General features: G+C 47.1%; 1 protein-coding gene across 3 annotated transcripts in view; it reads right to left on the bottom strand.

Annotated features, from left to right (window-relative positions):
* The window catches only part of SIDT1 (SID1 transmembrane family member 1), a 76,869-nt gene extending 54,742 nt beyond the window's left edge, over positions 1-22,127 (bottom strand). For 2 of the 3 annotated variants that reach the window (XM_019476514.2, XM_019476515.2), the window contains exon 1: positions 21,903-22,127. In XM_019476514.2, coding sequence (XP_019332059.2) covers positions 21,903-22,082 — 180 coding nt within the window. In that variant the 5' untranslated portion in view covers positions 22,083-22,127. The remainder of the gene's footprint in view (positions 1-21,902) is intronic. The other variant, XM_014603880.3, reaches the window with a different exon arrangement.
* Between the last annotated feature and the right edge of the window lie 563 nt (positions 22,128-22,690).

Below are 22,690 nucleotides of genomic sequence, written 5' to 3'. Positions count from 1 at the left end.
ACATCTGCTGGGAGACGCAGACAGCAAAGTCCCACCGTTCACGCATGTTCCTATCCTGTGTACAGGACCTCCACCTGACGCAGGAGGTACATGGTCCCACTAGGGGGAATGCCTTACTGGACCTGGTATTGGCAACGGAGGATGATATGGTAGGAGACCTACAGATGGGTGGTCACCTGGGGGACAGTGATCACTTAATAATAGAATTCTTCATAAGACATCGAGTGGGTAAGGTAAGTAGTAGGGTGAAAGTGCTAGACTTCAGGAAAGCTGATTTCAATGAACTCAGGCAATTAGTCAAGGACGCACTGCAGAGTAGGAATTTTGAAGAGATGGGAGCCCAGGAAGGGTGGCTGTGCCTTAAGGAAACGATCCTTCGGGCACAGAGGGAGACGATCCTGATGTGAGGAAAAGGAGGGAAAGGGGCCAGGAGGCTTCCTTGGCTGACCAGAGAAATCCAGGGCAGCCTGCAGACTAAAAGGGGAGCATATAAAAAGTGGAAACAGGGAGAGATTACCAAAGAGGAGTATACCTTCTCTGCTCGCACTTGTAGGGAGGCAGTTAGACGGGCCAAAGCTACCATGGAGCTGAGGATGGCATCCCAAGTAAAGAATAACAAAAAATTGTTTTTTTAGATACATAGGGAGTAAAAGGAAGGCCCAGGGTGGAATTTAGGACCCCTACTAAATGGGCAGAAGCAATTGGTAACCGACAGGGGGGACAAGGCTGAACTCCTCAATGAGTTCTTTGCCTCAGTGTTCCTAAGTGAGGGGCAGGATAAGGCTCTCACTGGGATTGTAGAGAGGCAGCAGCAAGGCACCAGACTGCCGTGCGTAGACCCTGAGATGGTGCAGAGTCACATGGAGGAACTGGATGCCTTTAAGTCGGCAGGCCCGGATGAGCTCCATCCGAGGGTACTGAAGGCACTGGCTGACGTCGTTGCACAGCCACTGGCAGTAATATTTGAATACTAATGGCACATGGGCCAGGTCCCGGAGGACTGGAAAAGGGCCAATGTGGTCCCCATTTTCAAGAAGGGGAGGAAGGAGGACCCAGGCAACTGTAGGCCAGTCAGTCTCACCTCCATCCTAGGCAAAGTCTTCGAAAAAATTATCAAGGCTCACATTTGCGAGAGCCCAGCAGGACAAATTATGCTGAGGGGAAACCAGCATGGGTTCGTAGCAGGCAGAACATGCCGGACTAATCTGGTCTCTTTTTATGACCAGGTTACAAAACACCTGGATGCAAAAGTAGGGGTTGATGTTGTATACTTAGACTTCAGGAAGGCCTTCAATACGGTATCCCACACCATTCTGGTAAACAAGTTAAGAGGCTGTGACTTGGATGACTACACAGTCCAGTGGGTGGTGAATTGGCTAGAGGGTCGCACCCAGAGAGTCGTAGTGGATGGGTCAGTATCGACCTGGAAGGGTGTGGGCAGTGGGGTCCCGCAGGGCTCGGTCCTTGGACCGATACTCTTCAATGTCTTCATCAGCTACTTGGACGAGGGAGTGAAGTGTACTCTGTCCAAGTTTGCGGATGACACAAAACTGTGGGGAGAAGTGGACACACCAGAGGGCAGGGAACAACTACAAGCAGACCTGGACAGGTTGGACATGTGGGCGGAAAACAACAGGATGCAATTCAACAAGGAGAAATGCAAAGTGCTGCACCTAGGGAGGAAAAATGTCCAGCATACCTACTGCCTAGGGAATGACCTGCTTGGTGGAATGGAAGCGGAAAGGGATCTCGGAGTCCTAGTGGACTCCAAGATGAACATGAGTCGGCAGTGTGACAAAGCCATCAGAAAATCTAACGGCACTTTATCGTGCATCAGCAGATGCATGACGAACAGATCCAAGGAGGTGATACTTCCCCTCTATCGGGTGCTGGTCAGACCGCAGTTGGAATACTGCGTGCAGTTTTGGGCGCTGCACTTCAAGAGATATGTGGATAACCTGGAGAGGGTGCAGAGAAGGGCCACTCATATGGTTAAGGGCTTGCAGGCCAAGCCCTATGAGGAGAGACTGGGGCACCTGGACCCCTTCAGCCTCCACAAGAGAAGGTTGAGAGGCGACCTTGTGGCTGCCTATAAGTTCATCACGGGGGCGCAGAAGGGAATTGGTGAGGTTTTATTCACCAAGGCGCCCCCGGGGGTTACAAGAAATAATGGCCACAAGCTAGCAGACAGCAGATTTAGACTAGACATTAGGAAGAACTTCTTCACAGTTAGAGTGGCCAGGGTCTGGAATGGGCTCCCAAGGGAGGTGGTGCTCTCCCCTACCCTGGGGGTCTTCAAGAGGAGGTTAGATAGGCATCTAGCTGGGGTCATCTAGACCCAGCACTCTTTCCTGCCTATGCAGGGGGTCGGACTCAATTATCTATTGAGGTCCATTCTGACACTAGCATCTATGAATCTATGCTGTGAGACGGCAAGGACCAGCTGAATTAGTCTGAGCATGGTGTCTTGGTTTCTTTATCCAAAACAGCATGGAGGCATCTCTACTGGAAGCAGAGAAACAGGAGAGGCCAAGACTTCCCACACTCAAGCCAAACTGTGGATTTAGAAGACTGACTTTAAGCATCCATTTTCAAACAACTGGCAATTTTGCACCTTTGCTCAGAGCCAGCACCATCATTCCTGTGATAGTAAAGCTCGCAAGGTGCTTGCAGCAGCAGTGACACGACCACCTTGTACTTTATTCACTGGTGTTGGACAGAATTTTTTAATCATTCTAGTGTTCTGGAAAACAGGGTTGTGGTGACAAGTAAAAAAAGACTTACCTGAACATTGGCTAAAAAGGCTATGAAACCACATGGAGGGTGTCATTGATACCCTTGACACCCAGGTCAAGGCACTGGCTGTGACCATTCATAGATCAGGCACTGTCAGCAGGCCCTTCCAGTGGAGGGCAGGGTCTTGGACTGGAATGCATGGTTCCTGGTCAGGCTGGGAAGGGAACCAAACCAAGGAAAGCAGCCACATCCTAGAATGGCAACTCTGGGAAGCTCTCTTAGCAGTTTGATCTGATGTCAGCTGTAAATGTGATCTAATCGATCTTGGTTCCTCTTCTTTCTCTCTCCTTGCCCTGTTTAGCCTGACCACATCTGGCACTGTGCAGTCAAGCTGGGCAGCTGGGTTTCCTGTCAGGTCCCTGTGGCTCAATCAACTGCATTAAGTGGAGCTGTCACCTAGCTGTAAAGCTACAGGTGTACTGAGCTAGGAATACCATTGCAACACTGGCATCTATAACCTGTGTATACAGCCAACGAAACAGCTGAAGGGAGAGAACTGGGGATTCCCTAGTTCAAATTTGGCATGCATTCTGCAGGAGTGTTACTTTAAGTCAGATCACTGGACTGCATTTCCATCTCACTGCTCTAATCTAGATAAAAATCACAGCAGTTCATATAAATTGCTTGAGTGGCCTCTCGCACACTGGGAAAGATAAGAAGTGATATTGAATTAATAGAAAAGGTCATTTAAACCGACTGGCCGTGTTCTAAAGGTTGCCAACCAGTAGTTGGCAACCTTTAAGCCACAGGCCAAAGCCACCTAACTCTGGTCAACATAGGCCAGGTGGCTTTAGCAGCAGGTCAGTGACAGGGGAATTTCCCTGCACCCCTGCTGGGGCAGTCAGCTGAGAGCTGTGCCACATCACAGCCACTTCTCCCAGTCCCCTCATTCCCTGGCTATTTGGGGGAACAGCTTCCAGCTAACAGGGGGGCTTCACGTGGGTTGGGCAGCTGCAAACTGCATCTGTGCTGTTTCTGCTTCTCTCCGCGTCCCCCCACGTCCCAAATTCCCAACACAGACACAGCTAGAAGCTGCCCAGCTCTGACACCTCCTCTGCCTCTGCCTGTGCTGGGTAGGGCCAAGCAGCGAGTTGATCAGATCTGGGAGAGTGGGGAGAGCTAGGAGAAGCGGTGGCAGCAGGGGTGCAGGCAAACACCTCCAGCTCTGCAGGCTGGATTCAATGGCTCTCGTCCATGGGCTGTATATTGCTGACTCCTGATCTCAGCAGTACTGAAAGAGACCTCAAGCAAATGAAGGCATTACAAAGGAAAAAAGAACCAGATGCTGTTGAGTTTCATTGTAAACCATAACCCAGTAATCACAAAGTTAGCATGGACACAAACACTCTCGTATGTCTGGAGGCAGGTTGAAAAAGTTAGGACTGAGACGCATCTGGGTGCAGGAAATCAGATTCACTGTGGGTTTATGGCAGCAGAGACTGGTGTAAACAACCCCAGCAACACTGAAATCCTACCGTTTTGCCCAATAAATTCTAGAAGTGGCTTGGGCAGTGCTTTAGCCTCAAAGGAAGTGCTGTGCTGATGGAAGGTATTTGTAACAGAATTGGAAACTGAAAGCCTGAGATTGTCTCCAGGCAGGAGTCATCCCTCTCTCACCAACTTACAGCCTTGTTAAAACTTCCAGGTCACTTCAACATTCTTAGTTCACTCGTATCTAGAGTGGATTTGATTTAAATCAAATCAATTTAAATCATGGGTCAGGATGCCTCGATTTAATCACTGTTTTCTACAAAAAGTGCATTCTTGTTGTTTGATATCCTTTATTCATTTAACTTCTTGAAACTTTGCACTTTTAGAGAGAGGTAAGAGCTTGACTGTACAAAAACTTCAGAGAGACAAGAGGGCGGATGGGTAGGTAATCAGGTCTGTTCTCTCTCTCATCTCCATATACAGGCAGTCCTCAGACTTATGACAATTGGTTCCTGAAAACCGGGTCTTAAACTGAAACGTTGCAACTCAGAACCAATTGTCTCATAAGAAACAATGTTATAAATGGGGGGTTGGTTTCTGAACCAAGGCCCGATATCCTATTTTCACCAAAAATACCCCAGAATTTTGTACTCGATCAATTATAGATGAGTAATATAGCTACACTAAGGCAGACAAGGTTCCTTGGGTGAATTTGATATCTTTTATTAGACCAACCCAAATGGTTGGAGAATAGTTATCAAGCAAGCTTTCAGGTTCAAAAACCCTTCGTCAGGCTAAGGAAGCTTCAGCAGTTGGTGTGTGCTCTTCCTGGATGGAATGAAAAGCTACACTACACTAATGTATTTATATCGTAAATAGCAATCATATTAATTTGGAAGGACTTCTCTGAGGCAACTGCTGGACTTTTTGAAGGGTTCTTGGCTGGACTCTTCTCAGGAGTCTTGGCTGCAGGTTTTTCTGAAGCCTTGTCTGCTTTCTTAAAGAAAGTGTCCAAGATAGTTTAGACAGATGTCCTCCAGGGAGATGAGCGATGCAGTGAACTCGTTCACTGGTGTGGCGTCACATCGGATCAAGCGTTGTAAAGTAAAAAATGGCATTGTAAAGTTGAAACAGGGTGTCAATTTATAAACGTTGTAAGTGTGAAACGGTGTAACTTGAAACATTTTAAGTAGATGACTGCCTGTACTGCTGTTAACAAGGATGTTTTCTCTGGAGACAAGCCCACAGTCTGACAACTGAAACTAAGCATCACAGAGATGCTTAATGGGATCTTCTAGACTGAGCACTAAGTCTCATTAGTAAAGATTAAAGAAAACTGCTGTAACCAATCTATAGAGGAATCTCTGGGAACCCCACAAGACTGGGCCTTTAATCTAGACCGTGGCCTGTTGTGACCTATTTATAAAACATTTCTAAAAAGGTTACATGAATATATCATCTCAAATAGTATATAATTAGAAGTTATAATTCCTATTCCATGATGATATCTTTGAGATTTAGCCTATCTTTAAATTTAACTATCTTTATATAAAGTTGTGGGGTTTTTTTAAATCATCTTAACAACAACAACAAAAAATGATTGAATAAAAACATCTGATTCAAATAAAAAAATCTGTTTACATTTTTTTTAATTGTTGATTTTTATCCACCCTGCTTGTATCCCATAACCTCCCTTCCTCCCCACCCTAGGCATTCTTCTGAAAGGGTATGTCAAAACATGGATACAGGATTTGTGGTCAGACATCTTTTACAACCTGCTCAACAAATACTTTCCAAACAGTGCATGAAGTCCAAAGTGATCTATCTCTTCCTTTACTAAAAAAAGAAATTTACCATCAGATAACAGGTGGTCTTAGGGTTCCTACTTCAGATCTTCTGTCTGTAGAGAACCCTTCCCACTTCCCTTATATCCAAATGAGGTGAAGAGTCACCCATTTCGTTGTGACTCTTATTGACAAAGTGGTCCCAGTTTTGGTCACTGGTGCAGCTGCATTGTGCAAACCAGAAGAGACCAAGTTGCAGTGATGAAACTTAGCCAGGTGTCACATTTATTGTGTACAAGAACATGTGAAAGCTCTGAGATGCAGCTAAGACTTAATTTGTGGGGCTGGGCAGGGAAGAGGGAAAACTATGATTACAGGAGAGATTCAGCTGCAATTTTAATTACAGAGCAAACCAGTGCCACTCCAGGATAACATGTCCTTGGGGAATGCCTGCCAGTCAAAACTGGCAGGTTCATAGGAGAAGGATCTTGGCTTTTACTGCACTGTACGTGTCCCCAATTCCACCCCTGCCACAGGAGCATTTTGTAACAGTATCTGCCCACAGACAAAGCTTCAAGAGTTAAAAGACCACAGGACTTCCCCTCCAGAGTGCAGCAAACCAGAAAACAACCCCTGATTATTCACTGATAGTTTCCCCAACAAGACTGGGAGGTCTCACATTAATAATAGATTCAATTTTTCATCCAACAGCTTTTAATGACAGCACCAAGCACTATCCCTTCTACTCAGCCACCTTCCTTTCACTGCCCCTTAAGACTCAGGACCCATTACTGACTATGCTCAGCTGATGTACCATTTTATATTTCCTGTCCTGTTCCCAGAAACCTAATGAAAAAAAGCCATGCCTACTGACGCGGAAGTACACCGCCTGAGCCACGCACACAAAAGGCCCTACCTAACCTGAAATGCTACAGAACAATCTACATTTCACCATCTTCCAGCAAGCATTTCCAGGTCCTCCCTCCCTGTCACTCTTCTCCCCAGGGCAAGGTATGGTGCTCTCTTGAAGAAGGCTGCTAGCACACACCCTGGGCAACTCTCACTGTTTGCCACCTTGATGGCTATTAACTCCTTGTCACCCACTATCTCCTTGCCTGATTCCAGTTCAATTACTACTTACTACCCTCACCCATTGCACATGTAGCATAAACTAAATCATACATTTTAATGTTATCTGGCTCAGGGACTGTGTATCCCCGTGTTTGTCTAGCACCTTGCACAAGAGAATCCTTTATGCTGACAAGGAACTTGGGTGTGACAGCACTACTGTAAGGTAGTACAGTAATAAAACCTTTGCCCTAGTCTGAGCACACTAGTCTCCCGTGCAGAAGGTACACAGCATGCAGAGAGGGAAATGCTCTGGAATCCTTTGCAATGGGTGCGCATTATGTAGGTAAATATTATTTGTTCTTTATAGGTACAGGAAATGAGGTACGCAGAAGGGAACAGGCATGCCAAGGGTCATACAATGAGTTGCTAGCCAACCTGAGGGGAAATAAAGCAGTGGCTGTGTACTGTCACTAGTGCTCCTTCTGCCTGCTCTTGAAAAGATCAAAGAGAAGAGATGAGTAAGCACAGAGAAATGGCACCTGCGCTTCTCCCTGCACAATGACTTTGTTCTTTGTGGTTTCAAGTTGGGCCCCTTGGTGCAGTGCTGAGCAGGCGAAGTCCCATTCCAGGGGGGAGTGCTGACGCTGCTTCCAGAAGTGCAGGCTTTTCAAATGTAGACAACCCTGAACTTGCCTCACACACCATCTTCTTCGCACAGCCTCGACTACAAACAGCCTTCCAAGTTCTTTTGCTCTTGTAATTCAATAAATTATTCATTCCAATGTTATCTAAAGTCAGTGGAATTAACCTCTCCCTCCAAACACAGGCTTCTGCCAGATTACACTTCCAACAAACCTGTGTTGTTCGGACTAGAAAGGGTTTCTACTCAGCATCAGTGCAGGGACACCAACAAGCACGCACCACCTCTGTACCCCTCGTGCCTGCAGAATAGCATGGAGGGGGCTGCAGCATTTCTCCAGCACAAAATATCAGAAGCACCAAGAGAGGAGACATGGCTAGAAGTGCTCTGTGCTTGTAGGGCAGCATCACAAGGCAAAGACTGCTTCCCCGTTAAGGGAACAAAAGGCCACTGACAAGGTAGTCAAAGGAAGGAGGAGTTGGAGCATGGATGCAGGGATGCCTCATGATGGCAGAGGGCTCAGTCCTAAAGGAAAGCTGTATGAACAGGCTCCTGCTCATTGTGGCATGGGTGGCTGTTCGAGCTGTGCTAGCTGTTTTGTTGGGCAGGGGAGGGAATACAGAGGGGAGGGAAAATGCATATTTTCTACCTATGGGGATTTGTTACCATCTTTAATTTTCCCTGAGCCTGAGGAAGGGCGTGTATGCCCAAAAGCTTGCAGAAAAAGATTTTTTTTTGTGATTTTTTAGTTGGTCTAATAAAAGGTATAATCTTTGAACCAACAGTTCTAGAGTTTTGCATTTCTTTTTGTCACAGACCAACATGGCTACCAAATACATCCCTGAAGGAGAGAGGAAGGCTTTCAGACTGGGTGCAAATCACAGGTTAAATCCCTGGCTGATGCTAGGGGTGTTCACAAGAGAAAGAAAGAAGCCATGTTGTTCTCCCTGCATCCTCAGCGACAGGATCTAATTCTGAGAGGCATGGACCCAGATGAAGCTATCTGAAAGAAAGACCAAGGAGAGACACTGGGGATTTCAAGTGGCCCATTAAGGGTCCCTGCTGTGCTGGTGTTACCACCCTCTTGGCCTGTATGGGCAGTCTGACTCATCCCTACTACAGCCCTCTCTGCTCCTTCCATCTCCCCCATCCACCAAAGAGCAAGTGGGGACCACCCCCCATCTTGCCAAAATCCTCATAATATACAAAGCCCAGGAAACTGCAGAAGCAGAAGCTTTTTTTGAAAGGGGATCAAGAAGCTGGCAAGGTGCACAAGCAGGGTTCCCATGCATCCAGATGCTCCTAAGGCCCATCCATGGTAACACAGTGCCTCCCTTTGCTTAAACCATGACAACAAGCTCTCCCTCCCTTCCCTGCCATCAAGTAGCAAGCTTAGGGACATTTGGTTTTTACATTAATGGTTCTGTGAGGATGAGAGTACAACTGTTGGAAAGCCAAGAAACAAAGAGGTAGGCCCTCTACGCAGGTATGAAGGGACGGAAACAAGCAATTGTTCTCACTCCTCTTGGGAGTGGGATCTACCTCTGGTTTTATGTTATAGTATAGAAAAGCTTGATGGTGGGGCCACTGGAGGGGTTAGCAGAAGAAGAAATGGCTTTGGAGATCCAGAGCAGTGGAAGTGTATGGCATAAGCATTAGTGTAGTACCCACAGCTCAGCATTTCTTTGCTTTTAGGGCATATTGCCCTTAGCCTACCTTACACCCTTATAGGTCTGCTTTTATTTCTAGATTATATAGGATCCTTTGTACCATCACACCCCTTAACAGAGCAAATAATTAATTGTACAGTGGAGCCCATACTGATTCCCGTCTTTCCCTGTGAATCTGCCTCAAGTTTCTCTTAAGTACCTTTGACTGCGTTCTGTACAGAAAAGGACAAGTGAAAGAACAGAAGGCAGAGCAATTATAGTTACTGGCTTAGCTGACCAAATACCCTCCTGTGACAGAGAGCAATTAAAAATAGAAAAGGGACCCCTCAATTGAAGACACAAGAACTGTTATCGCCCTCCTATCAAAAGGGGGAAACAGTGCTACCTGCCACACAGGAAGGACTGAATTCTAGCTGAAAAATACAGGGTGCATCCACACAAGACATTTGCTGCAGTTGCCCAATTAGCTCCACAGTAAAATCTTGGCGTCTACACATGCGGCCCTATTAGGCTACAGGAAAGTAATAAACTCCGCATCAGGATAGTACTTGTAAATACAAGTACTATCCTGCTGCAGCCTCTTTTCATGCACAGCCAGAATCGTGGGGTAGAAAATTTTCCAGTGTTTTATTTTTCCGTGGGAAATTTTCAATTTCTAAAAATTAATTGTTTCATAAAAGTAATTAATAACAATGAATTGGATGCCAATACAATATTAGGCAAGCTTGGCAGTTTCAAAGTTGTAATTAATGTTTTTCAGGTGATTATCCCTAGGAAGTGTGTGAGAGAGTGCATATATGTTTTATTGATTTGTAAGCAGGAGGGTAAATACACTCACATAATATTCCAAACCAAAAATCAAGTTATGAATTCACCTAACTGGCTGTGCAGGTCAAATCAAAACCAAAGCACAGCACATCATGCACGGTTCTTTGGGTGTGCTAAAATTAGTGTGTCAAGTTTTCAGTGCCTCCTTTTTTTCTTAAATTTAAACAAACAATGTTAAGGAAGTACATGCTATAGTATATTGTCTTTACATTTTTACAAGTATTCCCATAAAAATAATTTCTTTCCACATAAAGCTTTGAATTCATTTGACTGTAACATTTAAACCATATTAAGTTTGTTGTATTTAATTTTTTTCCTAATCAAATATTTCAGTTCAAATACTTGTGGTTATTGGGACATAAAATTAACATGGGCGTACTTTTTTAGTTCTGTTTACTAAATATAAGTCAAATAAACATGCTAAATTAGATCGTGCTCTATTTAGGGCATTGGAAAATTTTCCAATTCAAAATTTTCCAGAAAACCCACAACTCTATGCACAGCAACGCATGTAGAGATGCTGACCTGGCTAGCTGGTGCACGAGGGTGGTTCAGTGTGGGGGCTACCTACTGGCTAGCCCTGCGCTGGAGCAGCCTCGTGCCCCAGCCAGCCCCTCTATACACGCTGAGCCAGGTCAGAGCAGCCCCAGGCTGGCAGGCTGACACCGCAGGTCCTCCGCCAGCTGGGGCTGCTCTATCCCTGTTCAACGTTCTGCTATCCCAGGCGCACGTGTAAATGTGGTGCCTGGGAGCAATAAACTCTAGTACAAGATGTGCAGGGGTTTATTTCTGCTCATTAATATGCATGTGTAGATGCACCCACAGAGCTCTTATTCAGCACAGAAAATAATCCTCTTCCTTGGACACATTATTTTTGGACAAAGGGAACCTTAAATCTCATGAACTATGAAACTTTTCAAAACATAAAACTGCTAAAGAATCTACCCAAGAAGGAAGAGGATCTAGTAGATTCTAATAACTCCAGCAACAACCACACCGTTAAGGGTTTTCATTTTGGGGCAGGGAATCAAATTCTAACACACTGCAACCCTCCCCACATGAAAAGGTGCAGCTGGATTCTGGCATATAAAGCTTGGTACAGAGAGCCTTCCTGAAAGGAGCAAATAACGTGCACATTTGAGGGAGTCACTGGTAGGATGCAAGGAAAATCTCCTAACATGGAAAACATTCTGTTTGACAGCTGAGAGCTGCCCTGAAAGTGGGCCGCAAGAGCTGACCAGTGGCCATTTCCTCTGTAGATCTGATGCCAACCAGTTGAGGGAATTCAGCTCCTCTCTCTTCCAGCATTAAATCTGCAGAGGAAGCGGCCCGAGGCAACTGTCATGGCCCAGTTTCACCGCCATTGCCAGCCAAGCTGATGCCAATGCAATGTTTTCTTGCATTCTACATGAATGAACTTCAGTGGCTTCTGCATTTCCAGGTGGGTGGAGAAGCAAGAAAGCCAGAGAAGGGCAATCTCTCTCAGTGCTCCAGACACAAACAGAAAGACAAATATTGACTTTTTCCTGCACCCATCCTTGCCTTTGTAACAGTGTCAGGAAAATGTCTGACTTCTGTTCTCTTGATGGGCATGAACATAAGGATCTTGCCTTAAATTCATGCAGGTGATGGGACAAACGTGGATTCAGTCATTAAAACTCTGAAATAGAAGCCTTGCTGGAGCAATAATTAGATGATGATGGGGATCTGCGCAGCCCCAAGGGTTGTATGTGGCTGTTTGCAATGGTAGGTACATGGATACAGGGGGAAAAAGGAAATGGCGGCTCCTGCTGTCAGGAGCTCCCACCAGGAGTTACTGCAGCCACCTAATGTGAGAGGACGAGAACGTAAGAACCTGGAAAACATGAGCATGTCTCCTGTAATTTGTCATGGTTTAGGAGTGGTCCCTATTACACCCATATTCAGCTTCCCCTGACACCACCCTGGAGCACTATCAGTCCAGCTGATAGTGACAGCTCTTAGTCGTGGGCCCAACAAACTGAAGGCTGGAAGCCAAACCACTGGGCTGGGAACACGTCCAGCAAACAGACACACAAGCTGTTAAGAGTTGCAAACATCTTTCAGCACCAGGAGCTACATTACAGAAGCTGCTGAATCACACCGATTTGGAGGTGTCCCAAAGAGACAGCCAGCCTTGGCTTTCAAGCACCTGAAACTAGAGAATTCAGTTGAATCTCAGCTGAGCTGCAGAACAGTAAGAGCTAACATAGCTGCTACCAGCAGTTCAAAGGACACAGATCAAAGTAGGAATACACTGAAATAGGAAACATCAAAATGACATGACAGCAAAACCCCATTTTCTGTCCTATGACTTCTTTAAATTAACATTTCTACCATCACTAATCCCTCTACATATTTAATGTGACAATTAAAGGGTGCTTCACAAACATGAAGATGCAAGCTCTCAACCCCCTTGTAAAGTCCCAAAATGATGATCTTTATCTCACAGAAAGGTGAAGGACAGAGTTCAGGAAATCATTCCCTTGAAGGCAGAGAGAAAAAGCCTACAAGGCAGATTCTATTTTACCTACTGAACTTGGAGAGCTGGTTCAACCTCTCAGAAAGAGGGCGAGTTGGTGCTTTCTGTTCCACACCACTGTACCTTCTGTTCTGGCTCTACAGCCACTTGATTTAATCTTAGCAGGGAAGCTGAGCTTTTCCCAGGTAATACATGAGAGTGTACAGTATGACTAATGTGGGTGGGCTTTATCAAGTTAACTATTAGGAGCCAGTCTGCCAACTGTGACTGGCAGAGTTCATGGTGCTGAAAGGAGCAGCTCAGGTTCTCTTACAAGTTTGACATCTTTTTGCCCAGAGAAGCAAAACAGGTTCTCCTTGCCTGCTGGCACCTCCTCCATTTGGCCAGCAAAGTAAAATCCACCAAGATTTAACAAAAATGATTCTTCTACTCCAGGCCATCCTCTAGGTAAGCACAGTGGGCAGGAACAGCAGCTCTAGCACATTTTCCTACCTACAGAGTATGGTTTAAAGTACAAGGTAAAGAAAATGCAAGACACCTGGGATTCTGAGCTACTTGCCCTTTTCCAAGCCCTGAGATCCCCAGTTAAACTGTTACAAATAAGAAAACCATTTAGATGTTTACATATCTAATTGCTGGCTGGAGCTCTGATGGCACACAGCTGGCTCTGTGGTTTGCATATATTTTTTCCAGAATGCACTTGTGCAACTGTTGCCTTTATTAATTTTCACATGAACAGTTAAATATTAAACAAACTGGTACATAAGTGGGTAGGCTACCAACTTCAGAGTGCAGCTGAGTGGGGACAGCAAAAGCACAGTGAACACCTTCACCTGTGGGAGTCATGTACTTGGTCTGTGGTACAGATACCACATTGAAAATAAGATCATAGGACCTTAAGAAAGGGGAGCTAGAAGGGACCTCTTGAGGTCATCTAGTTCAGCCCCCTGCTAAGTTAGGGTCACCCCAGGCTAAGCCATCCTAGCAAAGTGCCTAACCTACTCTTGAAAATGTCCAGGGATGGAGATTCTATAGATTCCCTAGGCAGCCTGTTCCAGTGCTTGACCATCCTCAGTCAGAAAGCTCTTCCTAACCCGCAACGTAAAATTTCCTCTGCTGCTGTTTAAAACCATTTCTCCTAGTTGTGTCCTCGACAGCCATAGAGAAAGTCTATCTCCATCCAACTCTATAATCAACATTCAGGTATTTGGAAACTAAACAGTCCTAGGTCTTTCAGCCTTTTCTCTTAAGATTAGGAAGTCTAGGAGACATCCTTTCAGACACACAACTCTTCTGTAAGCTCCGTGGGGCAGGAATGGTGTCCTCCGTGTTCTTTACTGTACCCATTGGAAACAGAGAAGTTGTGGAATCTCTATCCTTGGATGTTTTTAAGAGCAAGTTAAACCAGGAGTATCAAACTCACCTGTGCTACCAAGCTAAATCCAGAGCACAGGGCTCCTTGCAGGTCAGATCTGACTAGCAGGCTATGTGTTTGACACCTCTGGGTTAGACAACACTTGTCTAGTACGGTTTAGTCAGGGATGATCCTGCCTTGAGTAGGGGGTTGGACTAAATGACCTTCTGAGGTCCCTCCCCCCTTTTCTCTGATTCTGTGGTTTATGTTTTTACCTACACATGCCTGTTTCAAAATAATACAATGTTAGGTCAAGAATTTCAATCTCCCAAACTCAGGAACTTCAGTTACTGATTTCTTAAATGTCTTAACAGCAACAGCAGCCTCCCAATAGGAGTAAAGATATCAAGGGTCTATCCCAAAAAGCATGTTCAGTTTGCAGAAAAGGCAATTAAGAAGGGATCATAGGAAAGTAGGACTGGAAGGGACTTCACAAGGTCTAGTCCCCTGCTCAAGGTAGGATCATCCCAGACTAAGCCATCCCAGCCAAGTGTCTATCTAACCTGGTTTTGAAAACTTCCATAGATGAAGATGCCACAGCTTCTCTAGGTAGCTTGTGTCTATGCTTGACCACCATCATAATCAGACATTTTCTCAGGAAACAATCACCAATGTAGATCTCCCCTGATGAAGCTTGAGGCCATTACTTCTAGCCCTGTTCCCTACAGTCATGGAGCAAATCCCATCTCCATCCTGTCATCAACCTTGAGATATATGAAGGCTACTATCAGAATTCCTCCCTAGTCTTCTCTTCTCCAGACTCAACTAACACTAGTTCCTTCAGCCTTTCCTCATAGCCTTGCCCCACAGATCCCTAATCATTTTTGTTGTTTTACGCAGGATTCTTTCCAAACTGACCACATCCTTCTTGAAAACTGGACACAATACTCCAAGTGTGGTCTCACCAGTGCTGAACAGAGTGGAAGAATCACTTCCCTTGATTTGCAAGTGACACTCCTGCTACTACAACCCAGTCTACTGCTGACTTTTTTTTTTTCTTTTTTGCATGCAACAAGAGGACACTGTTGGCTCATATTCAACTTATGATCTACTGCAGTGACTTTCAACGTTTTTTCCATTTACAGACCCCTAAAAAACGTTGAATGGAGGTGCAGACCCCTTTGGAAACGGAATGCCTTTTCTGGGATCTGAAACTTTATTTTCATAGTCATCTTTCACAGACTCCTTAGACAGTCTGCAGACCTCCAGGGGGACACAGATCACAGGTTGAAAGCTACTGGTCTACTGTAATCCCACTTGCAGTATTGCATCCTAGCCAATCATTCTCCAGTATTTGTGCATGCAAATATGATATGATAGCAGTTTTAAAATATATGAAAGGCTGCTGTAAGGATAAAAGAGAACACCTTTTCTCCATTAGTGCAGAGAGCAGGACATGGATCAATGAGACAGTGGAATAGACTACCTAGGGAAGTTGTGGAATTTCCATCATTGGAGGTTTTCAAAAAGGTCAGGTATGATCCAGAACAGGGGTGCTCAACTCCTGGCCCACAGAGCCATGTCATTCAGTCCATGGGGCTCCCCAAAGGTCTGGAAATTTAGTGGCAGGGGAGCGGTGGCAGAATTAACTGCTGCTCCCATACTGCTAATTTTATGGACCCCTGGGGAGTCCTGCAGGCCAGATAATGTGGTGCTGAAAGCTAGATCATACTAGTGCACAGCTGGACCCACATTTGTAGAGTCAGCCTAGTGCACAGCTGGGCCTGGACATGTGGGGATAGACACATAGATCAACCCCATGCAAGATCCAGCCTGCTGACTGAACCCACACCACTCATCTGGCCCACAGGGCTGGAAGGTTGAACATCACTGATCTAGAAGTAGCCATGTCTGGACTTTATTGTACAGCAAGAGTTAGAAGCCCAGGAACATGCCCCTCCCCCTCCCCGCTACACACACGGATTGCTGGGAGATGATGGGAAGAGCTCTGCTTCACAGAGCAGGTAAGTCTTGGACACGAACATGCACAGCAGCAGCAGAACAAAGCAGAGCTCCACACCCAGCTTAGTTCTGAAAGAAAATTAAAGAAGCTGGGATATTTATGGAGGGGATACAGAAAAGGAGTTCTGGCTGTACAGGTAGACAGTGTGATGTTGGGAGTTGTTTCTTCCCATGCTCCTGGGCTTTGCTGGTTGCTACATGGGGCTGGGAAGGATTTTTTTCCCCTCCTGTGCTACAGGGTCATGGGTTCCTCTCCACCACCACCACTACTTCCTCAGAAGCACTGAGTGTTGGTTTTAGTCAAGCCTGGGGAATTTTGATTGGGGTGTGCATATGTTCCTTCTGGGACTCAAACCCAAAGATTCCCAGCAAGAGAGACTTTCTTGCTCCTTAGCTGAGGGTCAGATCAATGGCCAGACTCGGAATCAGGAAGGAATTTTACCCCATGATCAGACTGGTACAGACTCTTAGAGCACTGTCTTCCTCTATACAGAAGGCCATATGCCTTCTGCTCTTGAATCTCTTGAGGGCATTTTAACAACCATTGTAGTGGCAGGACAGAGAGGCATCATCCCCCTACTTTTCCAGTGGCAGGTTAGGGGGCTTTTAGTATCTTTGGGCAAGATGCATCAGGGCTGACTGTGTAGTTTTACAAAAAGTATAGACAAGAACTTGTATGAGATGGGTTAAATAGGAATGATCCTGCCTCATGCAGGAGGTTGGCCTAGATGACCTCTAGTGGTTCCTTCTAACCACACCTGTCTATGATAGTTAATCCATTTCTGTAGCCAACAGCACAGAAGACAGTGAAGGCACAGGCATCATTCAGTCAGCTCCTAACCAGCTGGGTCAATGTAGTATAGCCCTCAGTGCACCTTCAGATTCACAGAGTACACCTGCATAAGGAAGGCAGAGAGCTCAGTGTCTCTGCCAAAGAGACAAGCTCCACCTATTCACCCCATACACACATACATTAACCCCAAAATGAGGCAATAAGGACATCCCAGAGATGCCCCAAGCTGTTGCTTTTGAGCACCCTAGAAACCTAGGCCTTGTGCAGTGCCAGGGGCACTCACTTTGTCTCATATGCAGGGTTGATGCATATGGAGTGGGAACAAGTGGGTGAGGGCTTTTTCCTCAGAAGCAGGATGGAGCAGTCTGCTGGCACAGTGTAGATGTACCCACAGCGAGACAACTACTGTATCCCTCCTAGCAGAAACCATGGGGGCAAAACACCATGCATAGTCCTGTGATGGGACTTGGCTGGTTTGTGAAGGGGACTGAGACAGCAACAAAGAACTAGACTCAGTGGGTACCTACACACATGCCCAACGCCTGCTCCAACACATGTTATTTAGCATGAGTCAGAGCAGACTTGATTAATCAAGTCTGGAGCGTGCCAATTAGCACGCTCCAGCAGCCTCAGCATCTCATGTATTCAGTATCCCCACATTTCAAAATGGCAGCAGGGCACTTTAACTAAAGCTCATTTGAGGAGCTTTAGTTAAAAAGGGCCCTCGCTGCCATTTTGAAGCACAGGACACTGAATACACACAATGCTGCGGGAGCTTTAATTAGAACAGCTCCTGAAAGCTACTTTAATTAAAGTGCTGCCTACCCCAGAGCACATTTAAAGATGCCCAGTGATCCAGGAGTCCAGTTCAATCCAGTCTAACGTTCCTTAAATGCTTATTTTGCTTAAGCATCAAAAGGGAAATATAAAAGGGCTGCTATTCTCATTTGTGCCTTTCCAGTCAAGGTCCTCTACAGCAAAGGGCTTGACTTCTGTCTCCAACACAGCTGCTGCCTTCATTTCTCTCTTAGAGAAGGGTACTATGGCTCTCTAGCCCAATGGGAGAAAGTGTTTCCCCTAATAAGGTACATGGAAGCTCAGCAAAAAATCAAAGGAGCATGGGACCTTCTACAGCCAGGTCCAAAGCAAGCAAGCAAAGGGAAAGAAGAGAAGTAGCATACATGAGTGAGAGAAGTAGGTCTTATGGAAGCTGTCTCTTGCTCCTGCCCTCAACATGTGGTTCAGTGCAGTAAGAAAAGAAATGGAGAGTGTAAAAAGGCAGTCATTTGTCTCCAGAGGTTGGTCCTTCCTAGGTACCAGAGAGATGGGGGGAAAACGAACTGGGTATGATGTTCCTGATCCCAGTCTGCTACTACAGCAAGGGCAAGAAAGAATGCAAACCTCCTCAGCAGTCCCTTGCTAGGCCTAAGTGACTGGAGGATTCATAAAGGCTGACGGGGCATCAGCCAGCCCACATGTCTGTCTCATCATCATTACTTTGGCTCTCCAAGCCTTCACCTTCCACTTCGTACAGCAGAGCAAAGGGAAGGGATAGGGGAGGAGGATGTGAAGGTGGAGGACTGGAGGAAGCCTTGCACCTCAGGGTTTAGGGTCATATAAACCTTAGACCTTTCCTTGCTTCAGAGAAAAGCCACTTAAGAACACCTTGTTCCCAAGCAGCCCTTCATGAGTAAAGTACTTCTGCACCTTCCCTTAAGTAGCATTAGTTGGTCCATGCAATTTGTCTCCAGATGTGCCTGCCCCATAGCTGTTGCTAGCCAGTAAGCTAGAACCCAGACTAACTCTAAAAAGTGAGGCAGACAGACAAGGGGGGAAAGCTTGTAAGGAACACCTGGCTAACTAGCTGCTTGTAAGCAAAGCCTAGCTACTAGTTACAGAAAGGCACTTGGGGGAAGGGAGGAAACAGCAAAGGGGAATGACTATTAAGTCAAGTTTCTGTAGGAAACCAGGAGGCAAAAGTTGCCTACATTTTCAGTGCCATGCCAATTTTAAGACTGTTCAGATGGCTGAGGTTCACTCATCCTACATTTACAAGGGGAGAAGAAGGGCTCCAAAGAGACTTGTACTAGTATAACTCTTGATGAGTTGTAGAAGGAATCTGTCCGCAGAGTTAATCTCAATTCAGAGCAAGGGCTTCCTCCAACCAGCATCTCTCCCTTAGACTGGTGTTCATAACAAAAGATGCCCTCCTCTCCCTTCAGGCATCTGCATCCTTAGCAACATTTAGAGAATTTATTGCCCTCAAAATAAGTTCAGTTGTGTAACTGAAGTTAAGCCTTATGTACTGGCAATTCCCTATCTTGCAGCATGGCAGAGATTGTCTCTGTAGGTCTGACTTCAATGCAAGCTCCTCGGAGTTCAGTTCACAAGAACGATGCATTGAAGACTTTTGGGACACAGCTACAGAGCCCTGAGCTTGTTGACCTTCTGGGACTGCAGGACTCTTCAAATGCATTTGCACTAATGTCCCTCCTCACCGCAATATAGCACCTGAGAAAGCACAACTCACTGCACAACAAATTATCAAAATGCCCTTTTTGCTAGTAAGGGTTATTGTTTGGATGTGCACTTGGCCTTTCGAGTCCAGCCAGGAAGCAAACACCAATTGATTTTCTAACATCAGCAAAACCCTGAAATAGGATTGTAGCGTTATTATGTAGGATGTGTTTTATTACATAAGGAAATTCATGGGGGAAGAAGGGAAATCCTTAGGGTGCCAAAATGATTTTCTATTCAGCAGCATAATCAAAGCAAAGGATTGTGTTGAAAGGTCCCGCTTTTTCTTGATAGCAAACACAAACACTTAGTGCTGTTTGTAGAAAGCACTGAAAATTTAGTCAAGGTTAAATATCTTTTCTTCTGCTGCCATGTGTACAAGCCTGGCCATTCTAGTATCCTTTGGGGTGTAAAGATGTTTTAAAACAGGTGACAAAAGGCACGTAATATAATCTAAGAGTGAAGTCACACATTACACTTAGACCATACAAATGGCACTTAAAAGGTAAGTGTCCACTTGTTAACTCATGCAGCAGGTCTTCCAAATGCCTCGAAGTTACACCACTTCAGACCAGGGTTGATTCTGGTCTAGCTTGCATTATGGTACCTTCAGTCTGCTCCACAGAGATCAAACAAGCTACATGCAGTCCTTCAGCCCCTTGCACTGCTCCCAGCTCCTTCCCTCACAAAGCAAAGATAGAGCCCAGGTATCTTGGCTCATAGCCACACCATGAGCACAGCTCACCAGCCTTCTAATGGCAAATCAGAGCTGTGCAAACAAAATTAACCCTTCCCGTGCAACTGGTCACAGCACCGCCCAAGGGCCTTGTTACACCTGATACTGTGAGCCGCACAAGTGCTGATCAGTGTTAGTGCTAGCTTAGAGTTTAGAGTACTCACACCCTTAGTTCAGAACAGTGGCTTTCAACCCATGCTCTGAGGACCCCTGGGTGCCTAAGGGGTCTGAGAAAGATAATGATGATCAAAACTGTGTAAATACCCACACAATTCAAAGGGGTCTGCACCTCCATTTGAAATTTGTTAGGTGTCCATAAATGAAAAAGGTTAAAAACCACCAGTCTAGAAACTATCTCTGACTGTCCCTGCACAGCTGTGACTTGCCACTAGAACAGTGGTTCCCATGACAGATTGTGCACCACCAATTTAAAATGATACAACCTTAAGTACCACCAGCAAATTTTTGTCATATAAAGTAATTATAATAAATCTGTTAACATGTACCACTGACAGGTTGTCTGTGTACCACAGATTGGGAACCACTGTACTAGAGGCCTAGGGAGCAGGGGCAGGACTAGGAGCTACAGCAGCTGTGACTTGCCACTAGAGGCCTGGGGAGCCAGGACAGGATGCTAGCCCTGCTCTGTGGGCAGGTGCGAGAGAAATCCTGGGATGCTGGAGGACTTCAACCTGGGCAGCACATCTGCTGGGAGTGGCCATATCTTAATGGGACAGGAACTGCATAATGCACATCTGAGATAATCCTGCCCTGTACTGTCATAATTTAGAGCCACAAAGCAAGTGTTTAACACCACTTGAAGGTATTAATGTGCAGACAATCCAGGGGTAAGAACTCCAGGAGCCACCCAAAATTTCTGCACGAGTTTTTGGATATTAGGAAGAATTTTCTCACCAGGAGGGTAGTAAAACACTGGAACAGGTTACCCAGGGAGGTGGTGGAAGCTTCATCCTTGGACGGTTTTTTTTAAGATCCAGCTAGACAAAACCTTGGCTGGGATGATCTAATTCAGGGTTGGCAATGTTTTTGGGCAGAGTGCCAAGAACACCTGTAACCTCGACTTCTAAGATGCGGCAAGAGGGAGGAAGACAATGGGGAGCCGCAAGGGGCCCGATCCTTGCCGCAGCAGCACAGCCGCAGCCCCTTTCCTGCCATCCACACATGCCAAGCAAAACACCTTCTTCCAGTAGCACACTCTGGCACCCATGCCAGGGGCTATTTATCCCCAATCTAGTTGGGGCTGGTCCTGCTTTGAACAGGGAGCTGGCTAGATGCCCTCCTCTCAACTACAGGCAGTGTGTAGGGGAGGTATAGGGGGCACGTGCCCACCCCAAGAGCACTGATGCCCCCCCTGAGAGCAAGCACTCTGGCTGGTAGGGGGCACGGAGGGTGCTCGCGCCCCCCCTAAAATTGGCTCCGCTGGTGGGATGTCGCACTTGCACCCCCGCTGGGGGACTACCCGGTCCGAACTTGGGAGGCACCAGTCACCCCTGCTCTCAACCCTCATTGCCTTTGATTGACTAAGGCCCTCAGCTCAGTGCTGCCCAGCACCATTTAACAGGGCTCAGGGATTCAGTATGGTCCAAGTGCCTTGCCTGCAACAGACTTGGTGACACAGGATCTTCTAACAACACAGGGTGCTGCAGAATGGGGATGAGATAGGTGCCCCCCCCGCCCCAAAAAAAGCCCGCAGCCCAGCGGCGGGGGGGGAGCCGAGCCCCTGCAGGGAGGACCCTTACCTGGCCGGGCCGGCAGCTGTAGTTGAAGGCGTAGAGCTGCTCGCGGCGGAGGCTCACGGCGCCCTGGTAGAGGCGGTCGAAGGCGGCGGGGGCCGGGGCCAGGGCCGGGGCGGCGCGGGGCAGCAGCGCGCAGAGGGCACACAGCAGGGCGCACAGTGCGCCCGCCGGGGGCACGACCATGGCGGGGCGCTCGCGGCTACTCGGCGCCGGCCACGGGCTCCCGCAGCCCCGGCGGCGGCGGCGGCTCTGCACAGGCGCCTCCTGCAGAGGAGCGGGGGCAGCTGCGCCTCCGAGAGCCGCCCGCCGAGCCTGCAGCGCCCCCGGCCGGGAGGCGAGGCCAGAAGTGGTTGCACCACACACGTGGCCCGGCCGGCAGCCTCCTCCGAGCGCGGCCCCGGGCCCGCCGCGGACCTCAGGGGGCGTCCAGTCCTGCCCCTGGGCTAGCCCCACCTCCCGCATCTGCCCTGGAGGGAGAGCCACCACCTCTTCCCAGGGCCGGATGAATGCGTTCATCTGCAGGCACCTGCCCTGGAGAGCCTCAAAAGGAGGCTGGAGGCGCACCTTGCTGGGGTTATTTCGTTGGCCACGCACAGGGGATGCACACCCCCGTTGAGATTGGCCATCGCTCACCACCCCCCCCGCTGCCAACACTGCCACCAGCGTCTGCGGGCAGTTGCCAATCGCCACCAGCCACCGTCTACACAGAGGGGAAGGTGGCAAGTGCCAACTGGCAGTCGGCAACTACCTGCAGACACCACTGGCAGGATCAGCAGCGGCCAGCAGCAATC

Source organism: Alligator mississippiensis, chromosome 1 (assembly GCF_030867095.1).
Source record: "Alligator mississippiensis isolate rAllMis1 chromosome 1, rAllMis1, whole genome shotgun sequence".
Lineage (NCBI taxonomy): Eukaryota > Metazoa > Chordata > Crocodylia > Alligatoridae > Alligator > Alligator mississippiensis.
This window is presented reverse-complemented; position numbering and strand designations above follow the sequence as displayed.